This window comes from Scatophagus argus, chromosome 2, assembly GCF_020382885.2.
Source record: "Scatophagus argus isolate fScaArg1 chromosome 2, fScaArg1.pri, whole genome shotgun sequence".
In the NCBI taxonomy this organism is placed as follows: domain Eukaryota; kingdom Metazoa; phylum Chordata; class Actinopteri; family Scatophagidae; genus Scatophagus; species Scatophagus argus.
The window spans coordinates 26603545-26622735 of record NC_058494.1 but is presented as its reverse complement, the minus strand read 5'-3'; the positions used below and the strand labels follow the sequence as shown (position 1 = coordinate 26622735).

General features: G+C 46.5%; 2 protein-coding genes across 14 annotated transcripts in view; both read left to right on the top strand.

Moving 5' to 3' along the window:
- Positions 1–1260: 1260 nt before the first annotated feature.
- atpv0e2 (ATPase H+ transporting V0 subunit e2) lies at positions 1261–6885 on the top strand. Its single transcript, XM_046374667.1, has 4 exons — positions 1261–1470; positions 2378–2425; positions 3734–3832; positions 5191–6885. The coding sequence occupies exons 1-3, from the start codon at positions 1367–1369 to the stop codon at positions 3825–3827; spliced, it is 246 nt and encodes an 81-aa protein (XP_046230623.1). The 5' UTR covers positions 1261–1366; the 3' UTR covers positions 3828–3832; positions 5191–6885.
- Positions 6886–8286: 1401 nt separating this feature from the next.
- The window catches only part of LOC124051239 (CREB3 regulatory factor-like), a 30147-nt gene continuing 19242 nt past the window's right edge, over positions 8287–19191 (top strand). The window contains exons 1-5 of one of the 13 annotated variants that reach the window (XM_046374455.1): positions 8287–8434; positions 8700–8819; positions 18607–18684; positions 18787–18848; positions 18949–19065. In XM_046374455.1, the coding sequence (XP_046230411.1) occupies positions 18840–18848; positions 18949–19065 (126 nt within the window). In that variant the 5' untranslated portion in view covers positions 8287–8434; positions 8700–8819; positions 18607–18684; positions 18787–18839. The other 12 variants (XM_046374426.1, XM_046374409.1, XM_046374402.1 and 9 more) reach the window with 12 other exon arrangements.

The window sequence follows — 19191 nt, the reverse complement described above, 5'->3', positions numbered from 1 at the left end:
CTCATCTTTGTCTCTGTTCGTCCCCAAAGGAAGAATTCAGCCAGTCTAGACAAGAAATGAGAAACCTCCTGAGAACGACAGGCTGTAAGCCATCTGGTATTTCCTGGCAAGTTGGCCCACTTAAAACTGGAAAGCACTGGTCTCTGGTCTGGATGGAATGAGTATTTGTGGGTACAGATAAGACCAACATGCGATGTAGACTGCAGCTCTGTCCACTGGGTGGTAATACTGCACTGTCTGCCACAGTGTAGTGGGGACAGCTTAAAATAGAGGCCACCTTTCATGTGGTTTCATTTTGTTCCGTATCATTTTGTGGTAAAGTTGTGGTAAAGACCTCCAAACAAATCTACACACCTTCACCCAGGTAATATGTGTATGTGTGTGTGTGTGTGTTTATGTGTGTGTATATATAAATATAAATATATAACTATAAAATAATGTTGTGTCTGTCCAGTGCTTCCACGTACTTCACATGCACTGCAGCGAGGTCCAGATAAACAGGCTGCAAAGTGCAAGTAAGGCTTGAGACATACGGATACCAGTAATTAAGCTATAACTCATAACAGTAAACAGCTGTGGCTTTTGTGGAAAATACACAAACATATAATCAGATGAGGAATACGCATCTTCATATGCTTAAGAATAAGAACGGAGGAAGAAGTAACTGATAATTGCTGTTTCTTAAATTACCATGACTACGTAATATCCTTTGACGTGTACTCTTACACGTGAACTGTTTGGAGTGTGTAATGTTTTACAGCATATGCTTGTTTAATTGTAAAATTACACAAATATCGATGAGAAGCCATAGTGTAAATGATATTTTAATTATAATTGATATTATGACCAGAGTAGATATTTAATGTTTTTATTATCTAAAGTGAAATACAGGAAATAAAAAGAGAGATAAAACAAAGGTCAATGATAGAAGCTAATAACTTGCTCTCGCAAGCTAAAAAATATATACTTAATATGAATTTATAGAACTTTTGAGGCTTTTTCATTAAGGGTTCTGCTGTAAATTAAAACGGAAGATTAAAACGGATTGTAAGGGTGTTTTATTGTTTTGACTTTCACGTATTATCCTGAATTATTGGAATAAAGATGAAAAAAACAAAATTACCTGCAGTCTGCTGGCACGAACATCCGTCCAATCCCCCTCGCTGTAATCCTGATAGACAGACAGATACACCAATCAGAAACCGCAGTCTCCGCCGTTTGGACCAATCACACGTCGTATTGGCTTAATTGGGCGGGACATTGCGGAAGCGACGCGCTGGCTCGGCAGCCATTGATGCGCTTTATATCCAAGAGGACAAATCGACATTAATTCCTCCATATCTGCGGTTTCCTGCGGACTGACGCCATGGTGTCCCACTCTCTCGCCCTGCCGATGATCTGCTTCACCACGTTATGGGCGCTGGTCGGGGTCGTGGCTCCGTTTTTAGTGCCCAAAGGACCCAACCGGGGGTAGGTGCTGAAGCTGCCGTTAATTGGTTGCGATTAACGGCGGTTATTTCGCCTTTCTTTTCTTTTTGTACGTCAGCATTCCGGCTCAGACGTTAGCCTGTTTACGACTATTCAAAATCAACGTGTACTCCGTTTGGAGCCGCGTAGCAGCTTCATCAATACACGAGGGTGCTGATGCTCATGTGATGGAGGCCCTGCGCGTCCTCCTGCGTCCATCCCAACATCCACCCCTCCATCCCTCCATCCATCCGTCCATCCCAACAATTCAAGAACAAGTGCACATGAAAGGATTTTATTTGGATAAATAATTTCAGTAATTTGAATGCGGAAAAAGTGTGTGTCTTGTATGTAATCAAACTACAAAACAAAGAGTCAGTATATTTAATTATTTCATCAGAAATGCTTTACTCAAGTAGACCCCATGACCATGAGCGTTTTCCGTCATATTAACTGCTGTAGGATGAGCACCAATCCAGGCTTTAAAGGCTCATGCACACCTTCAGCTTTCTTCAAATCATGCTTTTCAAACCCCGAACGAAATTGATCCCCAACCACACCACGATCACAGCTGCTCTGTTTTACATCTGGCAGGTGAAGGCGTAAAGGTACCTGTTCACACATGGGGCCTCTGCCCTCCCTGTATCAGATCACATCCGTGTATTGATCAGTCGATCAGAAACGCTCAGCTGGTAGTGTGATTATTGTGGGAGGCCTGGCTACATTATGGGACATGTAGCTTGAACTGACAGCACTGCAGCTCTTGTTTCTTTCTCAAGCTGCAGCGCTTTAGTGTGAGCAGTCGCTCTCAGTATGAAAACGTTGTTTTCGTCACATGAAGGGATGATTAGTGTTCACATCAAACCACGAGCTGCATGAATGTAACTTCCTCTCTGTCTTTCTTTGACAGTGTGATTGTCACCAGTCTCATCCTCACAGCGGTCTGCTGTTACTTGTTGTAAGTACAGACTCTCCTCCTCCTCCTCCTCTTCCTCTTCCTCCTCCTCTTCTTCTTCGGTGTGTAGCTGCTGTCATTTTGCATGTTGACTTGGCGACCTGATTACACCTGTGTAATGAAACTTCCAGTCACTGAAAAGTCTAAATTGTTCCCTCTGACCATGCACTCTTCCTCCCTGCAGTTTTACCCCACAATAAAAGCCCCCCACCCCACCACCACCAATTACTTTTAAGGGCATTTTGAAGCAGCAAAATCAGGAAATATTGAGTTTTCACCAGCACTTCACATGACCCCTACGGCGTATCCATGTGGGGTCGTCAGGTGGTGGCAGATTGCTGGACTCAAACCTAAAACTCTTACTCCCCCCCCTCCATGTCCTCTTGTAAGACGACATGCGGCTGCCAGAGGAGAAAAATGAGTTCCTCCAGTAATTAACATTGTGAAGGATCTGCAGTCATTCAGACGGGGTGGGCATGAGGCTCTTGGCAACCACCAAGTGCCTCTGACAAGAGATATGAAGAAGAATCTAAATACACTGAAGCAGCCTATTCAGAGCCTTACTGAGACTGTAACACACTTACAAGCTCAAGGCCAAGTCGAACAAAAGAGCTGAGTATCGTAATGAAAAGCCAGCAGCTCTGATGCAACGGAAAGTGACTGAGCTGGACTGTCATTTTTACCCCACAGTCACAACACAACATGACTTTTGTGCAGTTTGAAACCGTAGAAATGATACGAGAACATCCTGAAGGTGGGCTTGACTGTGCAGGAGATGATGGGGTTATCATTTCCACCACTAGAGGGAGTCGCTGCTCCTTCAGGAGGCGATGACTGATCTCCTCACCAACAAACAAGCTGCTGTGACATAGTTTCTTTTGAATCTGATCACCAGTATTTTTATTTTTATGATTAAAAAGTCAAACTTTTGCTGGCTGCAGCTTCGTCAGGATTTGCTGCTTTGTCAGCAAATGAAGAGTCTTTGGGTTTCGGACTGTTGGTCAGACATAAGACTGAAGAAGTAATTAGAAGATGTCACTGTGATGAGCATTTTTAATCCACCGAATAAACGATCAGTGGATTAATTGTTAACATAATTAATGAATATTGAAAATAATCTCACACTGCCACCTGCTGTGTGAAGATCTTGTCCTTGTTAAGTCCATTAAAGTAATCTACTGTCTGTCCCTATTTACAGTAATGGTGCTGATTACATTAATATGAAATATTGGCGTAGTGCCCAAACGCAGACCCAGATGATGATTAAGACTCTGTCTCTCTCTCTCTCTCTCTCTCTCTCTCTCTTTTCAGCTGGTTGATAGCCATCCTGGCCCAAACCAACCCTCTGTTTGGCCCTCAGCTCAAGAATGAAACCATATGGTATCTGCGCTACTTCTGGGAGTAAACCAGGTGAGTTTGTCCATCAGTAAAAGTGAAAGAGCATAGTCATTACTCAGACACATACAGTACGATCTCCTGAAAGAAAAACATTCAAAATATCAGTACACTATATAGACAGAAGTATCCAGACACACCTCTTCATGAGGCTGTTTCTCAGGGTTCGGGCTCGGCCCCTGACTTCCAGTGAAGGGAAATCTTAATTCTTCAGCATACCAAGACATTTTGGACCATGCTATGCTTCCAACTTTGTGGCAACAGTTTGTTGAAGGCCCTTTTCTATTCCAGCATGACTGTGCCCCAGTGCACAAAGCAAAGCTCCATAAAGACATGGTTGGATGAGTTTGGTGTGGAAGAACTTGACTGGCCCACACAGAGTCCTGACCTCAACCCCATCCAACACCTTTGGGATGAACTGGAACGGAGATTGTGAGCCAGGCCTTTTGGTCCAACATCAGTGTGTGACCTCACAAATGCTCTGCTGCATGAATGGACACAAATTCCCACAGAAACACTCCAACATGTTGTGGAAAGCCTTCACAGAAGAGTGGAAGCTGTTAGAGCTGCTGAGCTGTCTGTGTGTTTACAATGAGACGTCATTAAAGTCCCTTTTGATGTGATGGGCAGCTGTCCCAATACTTTTGTCCATATAGTGTATGTCAGAGCTGTGTCCTAAACATCTGGTCTCACTGAAGAAAGATAAACCTCATTTTTCACACACACATTCCGATGGGTTTATCATGTGTAACTCAAACTCTTCAGAGTATCTGCAGAGCCTTTTGGCACATCTCACTGCGTGATTGGACAAAAGCATGTGATGTCCTGAAAGAATCTGATTGGGCCGTTAAGATCCGCATGTCTGACTGAGCTAATGCTCACTGCTGTGTCTTTGCTGTTATTTCAGCTTCACAGAGTAAGAAGGTTACTGAAAGGAGGCGAAACGGCGAGAAGAAACACCGAGAGATCTGAAAGCAAACGAGGACGTTACACTTTCGTTTATATTTTCCTTTCTGCTGGCTTCTTTGTGCCAACAGTTTCTGATCCTCTGGGCTGCGTTCTGGACTCGCATGTTTGCAAATCAGAAACCACTTCATCTTCTCTCAGACCGCGGTGACGGAAAAAAAAAATCTCTGGCCCTAAGCTGCCTGCAGTGACAGAAGTCGCATTCAGGCGTGAATATTTATCAGCTGCATGAAATAAACGAGCTGAGTGAAACGCAAGAAACGACACTTGAATGACATCTCAAAGGCGCGTCGGCTCCGAGCCACGCAGCACTTTAAATTATTTCGCGTCTCGCTCTGACCCTGAGCCGTCACTGATGCTCACGACTGAGGAAATTTAACTTAAATCTGTTTTTCTGTCTGTTCCAGGACTGTGTGACGTGACGCCTCCCTTCACTCCGATCCCGGTGTTGGCCGCACTTTGTTTCAACGTAACTCCTGACTATTAAACATTCCCACACACACACACACACACACACACACACACAGTCCGAAGAACTGATGAAGCAACAAGTCAGCATCAGTTTTACAGTTATGTACAGAACCTGGAATTTAATAAGAGTTCACTAAGACGCATGTTGTCGGTTGTAAAACAGGAACAAAAGACATAAATTCATCTTGTGACTCCAGTATGAGACACACTGACTGATGGTGTGTGACTGGCAGCATTCAGATCATAAATGAGTGTTTTTTTGTCTGTTACCGAGTGTGGTGAAAGCGTAACATCGTCTGTTAGGAGTAGTTATTAATCTGTTGACTGAAATGTGCAGTCCTTGGATACTTCAGTTTATTTTGTGTTTGTTTACATTTTTCTTTGGTTTCGCTGCCATCAGGGAACATGAATTTCTGAGTGTTTGTATTTATTTGGCCTGCAGGCACTGATGTAAGCGCGTTGTAATTACCTCAGTGTCCACACGGTCTTGTTATATAACTGTTATTATCTGTGATGTAATGGTGTGTGTGTGTGTGAGTGTGAAGAGTTCATTACTGTGAGTGCTTGGACTGCAGCCATGAGAATCTCCCAGAACCGTAAAAGTGAAGAGCGATTCCCTCCCACTTCAGACCACTTCAGCATGAAAACTCCCTCCCACGTTCACCTCCTGCTCGACACCGCGGAGGTCCTCGTTGCCATGGTGATCTCATCGCCCAATTCAGTCCCTCTCCACTCGACCCCCTTTTGATGAAATCCTGCCCGTCCTCGCCTGCTTGTGTGCAGATGCACTCTGTTGGGTTCTGTTGGACGGAAGCTTGCTGGTCGCTGCTGATAGATTTGGTGTTGATATTCCACTGTCTTAAAATTTAAATCTTTTTCAAGCCCCTTTTTCCTCATAATCAGCCTTTGAGACAGCACTTAACGCCAAATTCCTCCCTTTTAACTTCCACCTAATTAATTCTTTCGGGGTTCGGGGGCTCTTTCAGCCAGTGATCCCTCACATCTTTTCAGCGGCAGATGAGAAAAGTACGTTCAACAAAAGAAAGTACGTTTTCCGTCCTCACTCTCTGCTAGAAACACTTTAAAGAACCCTGTCCGTGAGGGATGCCTCAGACTGGCTGATGCAGGATATTTAATCAGAGGCCAGCAGTATGTGAAATCACAGTGTGGCAGACCCAAGTTTCCCGTGTGCCGTTTAAAGGGCTGCATGCAGCCTACTGGGTTTTCAAAAGACACTTTCTCTGATCTTGTGTATAACGAGGAATTCTCTCATGGCCGTTCGGGAGCTGTTGATTGGCCCTCGCGCCCCCCCGGCAGCAGCAGTCTGAACAGTAACAGTGACCCGATTCGGTTTTCGAGGGCTTTCGAAGGTTTCGGTGTTGCTCTCGGGAACAGAAGAACGTGCTCGTAGCGGCGTGTGTTATGTTCCTTCTGCAGCTCTTGGCCTGTTTTGTCGCTTCGTGTCGCTGAGCTTTTGCTTTGGATGAGACGCCCGTGTGGCTCATCCGCCTCCTCCTGATGCTTTAAGAGTCTGAACTGCCGGCCACGACCACAACTACGCCTCTCCCCTCCACTCCCCGTTTCCAACCCCTCCCTCCTCTCTGAAACCACTTTGCTTCAGCCAAAAAGAATCAAAATCAATATACAGCTACTTTTTAGAAAGACCAAATTGCGTTTTATCTTTTCCTCCATCCCTCTGTGGTAGTTGTGGTGGTGGTGGGCATCTAAAAGCGGATCCTCAGCCACAGAAACCGGGGCCCACGTCACACAGAGCGCCATCACACCTGATCGCACCCAAAAAGAAGGCTTTCCTGCCAGCATGCTGGTATTTAGTTTCACTCTGAGCAGTTCCAAGTGAACCGGAGCTTGTAAACAAAAGTTACGGTTATTGGACAGACTTTTGGTCACCCGTCAACCTGCCAAGTTGGAGATGTTGTTGCTGTCGGAGAGTCAAAACAAATCCGACACCGGGACTGGCGGCTTTGGCTCAGTGGTGTGTTTAGGTCTCTGCTGTTCGCGCCAGTTGAGAGCGCACGAAGAAAGACAAGCTGATTACGAGCATCAGTCCAGACTGCGGTTTGCTCTCACTTCATTTTCTTCTGACAGGCTTTCCAGCCATTAGCTGCTGGCTATCACATGTACCCATGAACCCTCGTGTTGTGGGTTTGTTTTCCGTAGTTTGGTTTGGACTGCATTCCCGGTCCCACTCGCACTGAGACGGGCTGCAGTCAGCTTGCAACAGGATGCCGTCACATTTGCAGTCGGTGAATCAGCGGACAGCAAACGTCATCGTTCACACCGAAGCAGTGAACGTTTCACCCCTCTGGACTCGCTGGCTGTGAACGCGTCTTGTCCTTCTCTTTTGAATCTGTTCTTCTGCTAACTGGCTGCTGTCTATCTGTTAAGTACTCCTGGCAACATAGATGGAAATAGAAATGGATTTTTGAGTGTGTGAAGTCACCATGGTTACAAAAAAATCTACTAAATCACAAATCTGATTGTTGGTGGAGATGAGCTCCTACATGTGACACGTGTTAGTGTGAAGTAAATGCTTCTTATGTGAGTGACGTTGTATGTGAAGCACCCAATAAAAAGCTAAATGTGTAACACACACCTGCTGCTCCGCTGGCGTTACTAACATTCCTCCTGAACAGGCTGGTGTGCATGTTTTCAGCTGCCAGTGGCACACATCAAAATGATGTGCGTTCTCTTTTCTGTACATCACTGTGCCTTCACGCGAAACATCTCATCCCACAAGGACAGAGTAACACCCACGTGACACGACCACGCCCATCACTTAGAGTCCTCCGAGTGTGTCGTGCAGCACCTCGACCTTCTTGTTGCACATCTGCCAATGATGTGAGAGGGAGGAGCCCCCCCACCTTCCCCTGAAGGACTGAGGTGGTGTGTTCGAGTTACCTTGGCAATCAAGGACAAGGTTGACTCTCACACACAGGAGTCACACAATGGCAACAAAGGGTGGCACTCGTGCGTGACTCACATAATTGTTTCACTCACCTCAAAGCCTCAACACTTTGCAGCAAGGACGTCTAAATGCACCCGCGCACAGGGACGAGTGGAGATTTCCTATCATCTAAATAGTCTCTTGCTTTTCAAAGATAAGGAATAAGTTGTGGGAAGGCATCCCCTCCGTGACGCCGGAACGTGAAAGACTAAAAGGTAGGGTTCATTCTCCTGCTTGTAAATAAAGTGATTTGCTCCTAAACTGATGCTGGCGTCGCTGGACTGAAGCTGCCAAGGAAGCTGATAATTTGTGAGGGTTTCCATGACAAAACACAGCAAAACAATGACTTAGAGTTTCTTCAGGAAAGTTATCCAAGGCTTAATTTATACCATCTCACAGCACAAGGCCATCGCTGAAGCTGTTCGGAACATTTAAGTGAAAAACTGATGTAGACACAAACTTTTTCTCACTGCGCTGTAGTTGGACAGCACTAGCTGGTGAAGCACCTGAAGCTAGACCCAGATAAACCTCCAGTTCTGGACCAGTTCCAGTCCCGCCTTCACCACCAAAGGGCGGAAAAGGAACAACAGACCGACTGAGGTACACACATCAATGTTCTCCATCTACAGGCAAAGAAAGCTAAAAGGTGGTGCGTTTCACCAGGTCACACACTCTGCCAGTTTGGACCACCAGCCACTGCATCAGTATAATAAGTTTTGCTTTGGTATTTCCTTGTTATAAACACAGTTGATCAGAAAGCCGCTGGTGCTGCAGCTAGCAGCTGGTTGTCTTGATGTGAACAAAGTTTGAATTTTGTCACGGCCTCTCATCACCCTGCCAGCTCGTCAGGTATCTCAGCATTCTTTGTGTAATGAATGAATGATGTGAATTTCTTTGTCAGTTAGTTTGCGTGCAGCAGGCCTGCACCATAAGCAGTAGTCTTCTTCTGTACTGCTTGCCAGGCAGTCTAGTAGCTATTTTACACCTTAAACCTGCCAAGCTAATGCTGTTAGTATCACTCTTTCAAGACAAAAATGTTTATTATTTATTGGTAGAACTGGTTCTGAACAACTTCCTAGCAGTAGTGCTTTGATTGTCTGATGATCAAGTAGCTGGAAAAATGTGCAGTTCATAGATTATGATTATGGGAAATAATTTATTTTAGTTTTGTTTGCTATAAGCTGCCATTCTGTGTTTTATGTGAATGTTCGGTCTTGTTGTAGTACCACTTCCCAGCTATCAGTGGCAGCACTGAGCACAGTGCAGCTGAGCTGAACTCCAGTTAGTGGACGAGGAAGGAATTATGCCCCATCTTTATTTTTTAACTTCAACTGATGCACACTCATGCCACCAAACTCAGTTGTATTTTTTAACAAGCGCTTGTGTGTTGTTCACTGTGTTTCTCCCAATAGGAGGCAGAATTCGTATTTTAAGCACTGGAATACCTGATAAATGGACAGATAGCACAGCAGGATTGTATTGGTGGTAAGCAGCATGGTGGTCCTGGATCAGCTAATACTGATACAAAAGCAGGGCAGAGGCTGCAGTGTGATGACTTAAAACATGTATTTCTGAAAGAACTTTACTCAGTAATGTTAACTCATCATGCACAGAATTATATTTTAGTGAAAGGACCAGGATTTATCTGTAATTTGCGGCTGTGAATAAATCAGTGCTGGTGCAGCACTGCAGCCTCATTATGGATGTGAGTGAGCACGCAGCCTGTAAAACCTACGTGACATTTTGAGGAAGAACTCAGCCGTGTTTCTGTGACCAGTTTGACCAACAGACGAATATACTCGCTCAGCTGCACCAGCCGGGCTGCAGCCGGTTCAGTAGCCTGTCCACTGAACCGACCACAGGTTACCACCACTGGGAGGGGGGCTGAAGCCAGTGGTCCTGACCAGTCGGTGACTGGTCGTTGTGGTCCTTTTCCACCTTCTCTGGCCTTGTTGGCAGCACAGTTAGACAAATATCGATTGTCGGACTCCTTAGCGTACGTTCAAGGCACCTCCAGTTCTTTGTTCTCTACATGAGGACAGTTGGTGAGGGGCCACGGCGTCTGTGGCTGTCTGTGGCTGTCTGTGTACGCCTCTGTTCAGGAGGATATTGGGTCCTTTAGCGACGCAGCCAGTGGACAAACCTCTGAATTAGCTGCAGTCACTGCTGCGAAAATGGCAGCGTTGTCCTTTAAGTATTACATATCCTGGCTCTGGCCTACATTTCTGTTTGAACAGATGAAAGCCAAACATTATTTAAGGATACACACAGACACACACACACACTCACAGCCTATAGGCCCACACATATGGCCTTTAACTGACAGACAAACACAAACACCCCACAGCTTATCGTCTGTAATATTCATTAAATGTGGCTTACTGTGTTCTCGCACCATGACAACCTACTTTCCTCCAGCAGGACATTAAGATTTAACAATCCTTATGCAAACAGCTATATGAGCTGGCCTAAATAACACTTGCTGTGCTATAAATGATGGAGGGCCGTTACATTTCATCACGAGGGAGCAGCTGAAAGTCTGTTGATGCATATTTTAATCTCTCTGCATACTGACAAAAACAATCTAAATATATGCTGTAAAGTAACAGATCCATCCGCGCTGTTTGAGGGGTGATGTTTTTTCAGTTAAAAATAACACAGTAAGAGAAATTTTCTATTTTTTTCACAGGCAAATAAAAATAATGATGAGGGTGCCTTAAATTAGGTTAGTAAAAGACCGTGACAAAGATTCACCAGAGATTCATGAACTTAAATAGGCTTTAATTTAACTGAAAATGAAATTATTCAGAATAACAGCAAGGACTGAGTGACAGGAATAAAACCATTATCTTATCTGTTAGTTAAAATCAGCCGAAACTGACTGTAATTACGCTCCAGTACAATTAAATCTTTAAAATCTGCGTTTCTCTTTCCAGTATAAACTCCGTCGCAGATCTGAAGCGCAGTTAACAGAAGTTCTGATGTTCGGTTTGTGCTGAAGCTGTTTGAGGGAGGTGGTGTTTGGTTTGTGGCGGATGGAGCAGGATATTCTGTCCGTTTGGTTTTCATCTCAGAAGCTTTCATCACTTTGTTTCCTCGCGGAGAAAAGCGCTTAAGCTCCGGGCTCTGCGCTGAGTTTGCGGGAAAAGTTGTGAAGTGCTCGTGAGGTTGTAGGAAACCGGCGGGTTCTGCTCGGAAGCGACCCGGGGGCCTGTCGGGGTCAGCGGGTTCACAGCCCCGGTCTTCACGGTGTCCTTAAAGACGGGTCGTGTGACCACGCCCCTCTGACGACACCGTGTCGTAGATACAAACCATATCCGTTTTCACTGCGCTTACTGCCGAGTCAAGCTAACAACAGTCAACGAGCACGAAACCGGAAACACGATACGGTGCCTTTCATAGTAAAAGCTACTCAGGCGAACGACGGTGGACAAAACCTAAATCTGTTTTATGTACGTTGGAAAGTCTGATAAACTGGGATCGTGACATCCTACAAAACCTCATTTGGCACCCAAACTGTCAACAGTAACACATAATATGCTAACAACTTATTTGTTTTGCTTATTATTGGGTAGAGTGTGATTTTAACTGTTAAAAATGCACGGTTAATTAGTTTGGGCCACTTTTATTTTGAAAACCACGGACACAACTCTGACACGCTAAATCTCTCGAGAATGACAGTCGGTCTACGGGATAATCCGTGAACTCAGTTGCCCCCCGTTCCGCTGATGGAGCTACAACTGTCCTTACAGCTGACACACTTCCCATTTCTGTCAGGTCAGTCACTCACAGCTCATTTCTCTACCTTTACGGTCCGATGAACCGTGACATATGCAGCTAAACACTGCGTAAACCACAACAACAACACTGGTACAAACCAACAACATCAACAACAACAACAACAACAAACAGAGCGGACCCGTAGCCTGCGCAACACATCGTATCCACGCCCTCCATTTCTGTCTCACGCTCTGTCTAAACAACAAAGTGACTGTAAACCGAGCAGCCGACCGAGAAAGTGTCCTCCGGTGCTGGTGGGTGATCCCTGTGGACGGCACCATGTCAGACACACGGGGGGGGGTGGTGCCGTACAAGCCTGTAAAACTTTATTAATAAAAGAACTGGCTTCAGACGGTCAGACATGGCTGCTTTTATTCCTCCAGCCGCTCGTCTCCTAAACGGTAAGCTTCTACACTAATGGAGGGGAGGGAGAGACGTGAGGAGGAGGCGGTGGTGCTGGTGTTGGAGGAGGAGGGGGAGGAGGTGGGGTGGGGGGTGTTAAACAGTCCTACAACCATATTCTCTGTCCCGTTTATCCGCCATGTAGGCCAGCTCGCTACTACTGTAAACTAACTTCCTGCATGTGGCTGTAGGTTAAACGTAATTCCCGGGCTGAGCGGCCGCCGCCGTTGCCCATGCGGGCTCTTCTTCTTCTTCTCTGTGGATGGTGCGTAATAATATCATCTGGAGAGGCCGAGGCCGACATTTTACCCCGGTCCGGAGGAGCCTTAACTCCGAGGGGACATCCGAGGACACGCGATAAGGTACGGCAACACCTCACAGCTCCCTGCCTGGAGGTCCGCGAATGCGCCTTCGCGTCAACTTTAACGAGTGAGAAGTTGCTGACAAATGTTTAGACAGAAATATTTAGGCTTTTAACGGTCTTCTGTGGTAAAACATGGCTACTTTCGCACAGATTTACACTCAGTAGCACGCATGGCTCTGGAGAACACCTGGGATATTTTTAAATGCACCACATCCCAGGCGAGAATGGAAACACGGGCGTGATCCCAGGAGAGATTATTTATCAATACATTATATTTTTAAAACTGGTGCTTAAATACATTTCTGCAGGTCCCGTTTTCACCGCACATTACTCAGCCGTGCTACGTTTTTGGGTATATTTCCCATATGTTTACGCATGTAGGGAGACAAAGTGTGTGAGGGTTTGTGTTTCTTTTCCCTCGCAAACTTGTCAGTTTTATTGTAATGATCCGACACGTTACACCGAGCGTAACTCTCCGGGGCCTGTACAGTAACACCACCGCCGCCACCAATCGGCAGCAGCACCTGCAGGTGGACAAACAGCAGCCAAACTTGTTCTGTGATTTATTCTTCCCGTCAACTTTAATTTTTAACAAAAAGTGCGAGGCAGCGTGGACGGAAAAGCGACTTCGCGCCCGCACCGCCGTGACACGCCGAAGCCGATCCACACGCTCGGAAATCTACCGTATTAACAATTAATATTGGACATCCGGTGGCACTGCCAGCTGCGCCCCATTTTTTATTGTTGTCTTGCGCTGAAAGGATCCGTGTTGTCTCGGCTGGAGACTCCGCGACGCGTGGCGGCCGCTGCTTTTTGGTAGGAAATTATGCTTCGTATGTTTCACAAATTGGGAATGCATGAAGTGTGAATCTGCAGCGTGAATGTGGAAAAGAGGGTCTGGATGTGGAAGTGCGGCTCCTCGGCTCGCCGTGCCATGCGGGACACACTGCTGGCTGCCACCATGGCACCCCCCCCCACCCTCCTCCAGCAGGTCCGGCTCTCCGCTGCCGCCGCCGCCGCCGCTGCTGCTGTTGTTCTCTCCAGCTGTGCGGACACACGGCGCCGTCATGCCCCGTCAGTCCGGCTGCACTGATCGGTTCATCGGCAGATTGTCAGGGTGTGTTGGGTTTTTCTTTTTTTCGGGTAGAAAAGCGGGATGCGCACCGGATGGACGGGGAGAGAGGCGAGGCAAAAGGGGCGGCGGACGCGGGGGCCACTTTGGCTCTCCATCGTTACGGGAAACGGAGCTCCAAGGACACAGAGAGGGGAGACAGGGGGGGCGCATCCAGGTCGTTCAGAGTGTTTGTCCTTTCTTATTTTGCTGTGATTCAAGTGGTTTTATGAGTCTTATTTCGTCGGAGGGGACACGCAGATTTCCCGAGCGAGACGGAGCTTTGTCCGCAGCTCGGATTCTTTTCTCTCTCTCTCTTTTTGGAGCTTTAATTTGGCAAATTGGCCTTCCAGACAGACCGACAGCCAGACCGCCTCTCCCCCCTCCTGCTCCTCCTCGCTGTTCGGGCACACTCTCCGCCATCACAGCCTCTTTATGGACTCCTGCCTGATTTACTTTCTTCCTGTTTTTTTCCTCCTCAGCCCCCTTCTCGTCTCTCCGTGCGTAACCTCCATCCATCCGTAACCGCGCTGTCCTCTGTCATACTGGAGGTTTTTCTGTTTTTCCAAAGAGGCCTCCAGCTGCTCCAGGTTCATTGTCTGGTCAGGCTGCTCATGCTCTGAATGTGCCTTTTGGTCCAGTGTCTCTGCTTCCGCTCTCAGATGTGTCTGGCACATGTTTGGATGGAAGGAAGTGTGCGTTATAACCTTTATTTTGAAAAGTTACCTTGGAAATAAGTTTTTACATGGTGACATATGAGATAGAAACATATTCAAAGTATTAAAACGTTGTTAGAAGCTGCAAACACATGAGACTACGAATGATCACGTTTGGCAACTGACTTTTATGAAGCTTTTACATCCTAAAGTGGAACATCCGAGCACTTTTTACCACAAATGCGTGGTGGCAGTACGCTGTTGAAGCAGAGCTGAGAGGATGTGTGGAGTGGACACTTAGTTTGACAGAAAATGAATGTTTTTACTTTATGTGTTGGTTATTTTTGATGTTCGATTAATCGTGTTAGTAATTTTAATGCAAAACAGCACATTCCAGCTTCTCTGTTGTGAGGATTTGCTGCTTTGTCTTATGTAACAGAAAAATGAATACATTTGGATTTTGGGACGAAAGAAGCAATCTGAAGACGTCAGCTTAGACTTTAGGAAATCGTGATGGCTTGTTTCGGTTTTTTTGACAAACCATTTTCAGACATTTAATCGGCCAAACAATAATCGATCGGTTGAAGTAAACAGACTCACTGAGGATTATTGAGTCTTAAGCAGTGTTGTGTTGTTTTTCTGTTGGGTGTTTCATAGCGTGAAGCAAATTCATTTCAGTGCCCTGCTGTGTGTTACACAACAAGCTGATGCAGGGATATGGGGTCATTTTTATTTAGCGTTTCCTGAGCCCACACAGTGTTCAGGGTAATTGCTCCAGCGCTTCGCTGATACACTCGCAGGAAAGTCAGCTGTAAGGGCACACATGGCTGAGAAAGACCAGAGACGTCTTAAGGTCGAGAAGGCATTTAAATGTCTTCTGAGGCCTACGAGTGAAAAGCCAGGTCTGTCGTGGAGCCACAGCCCCTGCCGCACCGTGAATGTCGGCACACATGTTTGCTTTGTCACTATGTATTTGCTGTAGTTTTTACATAAGCCACAGTTGTGTTGGCATCCTCTCTGCTTGCTGAGACTTGTTTACAAAAGGCTAAACGGATCGTTGGCTGAACGTAAAGCCAGCGCTTATTGGTGGTTTTCAGATGAAGCAATTTCCCCTTTGTTTCCCCCGCTGCCTTACGGTGAACTCTCGCCTGTCAAGAGGAGTGTGTTTATGAGCGCGGAGACCTTTGGACCAGGCCTGTGTTGAACCAACACACAACAAATGATTGTAGGATCGTGACTGTCCAGAGGCGGGCCTGGCTCCAGTGTCAGCCCGAGTCTGAACAAACACACATAAGAATCCGTTTGGTGCATCGTTTCAGTGTCGTGTCGGTTTAGCCTGTGAACGCAGCCTGCAGTCAGATAAAGGGGACTGAAGGAAATGGTGGCGTCTACGTCACTGTGGTGAATGAGTTTGCATGTGTGTTTCTGTCTTGTTTGCACCAAGGGCACATATTTGCATGTATGAGGCTCTTTTTTTCTTTTTCTTTTTAAACATTGTCATTCCAGTTAAGGGAAGAAACACACGTGATGGTCACCTGAACAAGTTGTGCTGTCGATACAGGCCAACCACTGACGCAGTGTGTTGTTAACCCTTATGTGAAGCACGCCGCTGCTGTCGGCGCTTCTGCTCAAACTCCACGGTCAAGATGTGTGTCCTTATGACGCTTCTGCCGCCAGTTTGCTATCTGCTTCAAAACACTGTGTGTGTCTGATGAGTGTTTGTGTGCACGGCGTGTTGGTAGCTGGCTCGCCCTGTGTGCCAAATACCAGTTTTCCACGAGGCGTGCCAGGGCAGTGTCATAGCTGCACAGCCAATCCTCATTTCCTCATTCTTGTGTGCTTGAGGTCAGAGAACGTATTATGGCATTGTTCTCGAATCGCTGAACCCGGGTCAGCGTGAGCCGCCTTCTCCTGGTTCTCCGCAGGTACTGAACAGTAGGTCTGCATTGTTCCCTCAGTGTGTGTGTGTGTGTGTGTGTGTGTGTGTGTGTGTGTGTGTGTGTGTGTCGGAGTTGCTTGGTGTTTCATCATGTCGCCGTCTGAAAGGAGCTCAGTCTGATCAGTACTTTGCACTGTGTCCTCCTCTCTGGTTGGAGAATTGGAGTTTTGGTTACACAAACATTAAGTGGAGCAGATCTGCTCTGCAGGGACACGAGATCTGATTGGTTGAGTTTCACCGTACTGGGCGGAGTCAGAGGAGCAGTTCTTAACAAGACGACTCGGTTAGCTTGAAGGATAAAGCTGACAGTGTGCTGTGTTTAAAGGGACAGTTCAGCCCATAATCAAAATGCTCCTACCTGTAGTGCGGATTATCCACCTGGATAGTTTTGGGCTGTAGAGACGTTTGCCTTCTCTTGAATGTAGTGGAACTAGACGGCACATCACCTGTGGTGCTCTGAAATCTGAAATCACCACCCGGCCAAGATAACGCTGAGTTAGCCAGCTTAGTGAGCTAGCCTCTCGCCCATGAGTAGATATATGTGTCGTAGTGGTCTGATTGAAAGAAATTAGTTCTTACATGAAACTCGACATCAGTCTTGCTGTTCAGAAATCCTGACCCGGTTAGTCATGATGATCCACAGACCTTGTTGTGATCAGTAATGTCAGCTAACTTAGTTATCTAGCTTCTTTGTCATGAGTGATCCGGTCGTTGTTTTTGGAAAGAGAAGCTGCCGCTGAGTTTTTCAAAAGTATTTTTCTTTGAGCACCACAAGTGATGTGCCATCTAGTTCTGTTATGTTCTGGAGACGGAAAACGCCTCGACAGTCCAAACCTCCAAAACTCTGCAGCTCCAGCACCAAAACTATCCAGGTGGATTACCAGCACCGCAGGTAAACATACGCATTTTTTACTTTTGGAGTGAACTGTCCCTTTAAGACCGAAACCCAACATTGAGTTGATCCTAGGGTCAGGTTTCTCTCTCTCACACACACACACACACACACACACACACATGTTGTAGTTTAGGGAGGGAAGTCACAAAGGGTTGGGAGATGGACACACACGTTGTTGGGTTTGTCTTTTAGAGAGATTTGTCAACAGTGAGATATAAAATAACACCATGTTCATCCTTCAAAACAGCAAGCTAATGCTGCTACATTCAGCTCCGCTAACTTAGCTAGCTGGTTAGCTGGAGGAGAGCTAACGGTTAGGGTTCGTGTTTTACTCCTCTCATTGAGGTTTAACTTAAATCCTCAGTAATGTTCAACTTTGTCTCTGGTGTTTCCGTCTTTCTGCATTCTGTCCCTCTTCCTCTTTGTTTCTTCATTTCCTCCCCTGCAGGTTTTATAACAAAATAACATCAAGGTTGCTCTCGTTCGACGCGGCGTGTGACAGTAAAATGATGTGGCGCTGAAATGACAAACGCCAGCTTCGTTCACACGTTCGTCTGCAGATGTTACACGAATGCTTTGCTGTTCCGCACGGTGAAATTCAACCTTTATCTCGTGCGTGAAAGCTTCCACGTTTGCTATTTTAAATGCTGCTTGTCGGCGGGTCTTTGTCAGGAACTGACATGTCCCACATTTCTGCCGGCTGCGTGCCTTTTTCGTGCTGAATAAACTCATGTATTAATTGAGAAAGTAGCAAGCAGATGTAAGACGCACCGACATGGCTGAGCAGACAACAAAGAGCTCTGACCTCAATAATGTTTCACTTCATGAACACAGACAAACGAAACACAACAGAATTTCACAGATTTCTTCCTCTGCGAAACAATTCTCCTTGAGAGGTTGAAAAATGTGGCTTATCCTGAGGACAGCACACGTCGAGTTGCAATTAAAACGTCTCATTTAGAAACGCGCCTCTTCTTTCACTGCTGTAATCTTTCAGCGCTCTCGTTGTGGCTGAATTCGGCGAGAACCGAAGCGGCCCTGAAAATGTCCACGTCGTGCTCATGACTCCACGCTGACTCGCATTGCAGCTTCGTCCTCCACGGTTTAACAATGTGTTTACTTTTGCTGTTTCATTGCTGTATAATTTGCAGTGTGACCTCTGGTGAACCCATGACTGACTTCCTCTTTCGTTGTGCCTCTTGCCTCTTCTTCTTCTTTTATTTTTTTTCGTCCCGTCCAGGCTGGGAGGCTGATAGCTGCAGGGCTGCGACATGTGAAAAGAACTCCACCTCTTGACCTTCTCAGCTCTCGACCTTAGGTGAGTTATGTCCTCCTCTTCCCCTCCTCTGTCATCCTCCTGCTCGTCTTTTTCCTTCCTTGTTTCATCCCACGTCTGATCTTGCTTGTGTTTTTGCAGCAGAACTCTCTTGAAGTGACGTTGTGACCGCGACCTGACACCCTCCTGCCTCGGGCATGCCTCAGGTAAAGTCGGAGCGCCGCCGAATCCTGCAGTCGTCGCCGCCTCTGAGCGGTGCTTCCTTTCTCACTTTGTGTCTGTGTGTGTGTGTTTCCTCCCTCTCAGCCGGGTATGAATGGGATGGAGCCTGCGTTTGGCGAGGCCTACGGGGGACACAGGGGTCTGCTGAGCCCCTACCCTTTGGCCATGTCGCCACAAGGGGGCAGGACCGAGTACGACCAGGTGAGACGACAGTGACGCTTCTCAGGAGCGTTGAAATATCCTGGAGAGTGTTGGACTGAGAACAGAAAAGCACAGCCCTTAGTGTTCAGGGGAAATGGCTTTTTTAAGGTTTGCTTTTTATTAAAG

Coding starts and splice junctions, on each gene's coding strand:
- atpv0e2 (XM_046374667.1), top strand. CDS start 1,367: ATGGTGTCCCACTCTCTCGCCCTGCCGATGATCTGCTTCACCACGTTA. Junction 1,471..2,377: donor CCCAAAGGACCCAACCGGGG/GTAGGTGCTGAA, acceptor TTTCTTTGACAG/TGTGATTGTCACCAGTCTCA. Junction 2,426..3,733: donor GCGGTCTGCTGTTACTTGTT/GTAAGTACAGAC, acceptor CTCTCTTTTCAG/CTGGTTGATAGCCATCCTGG.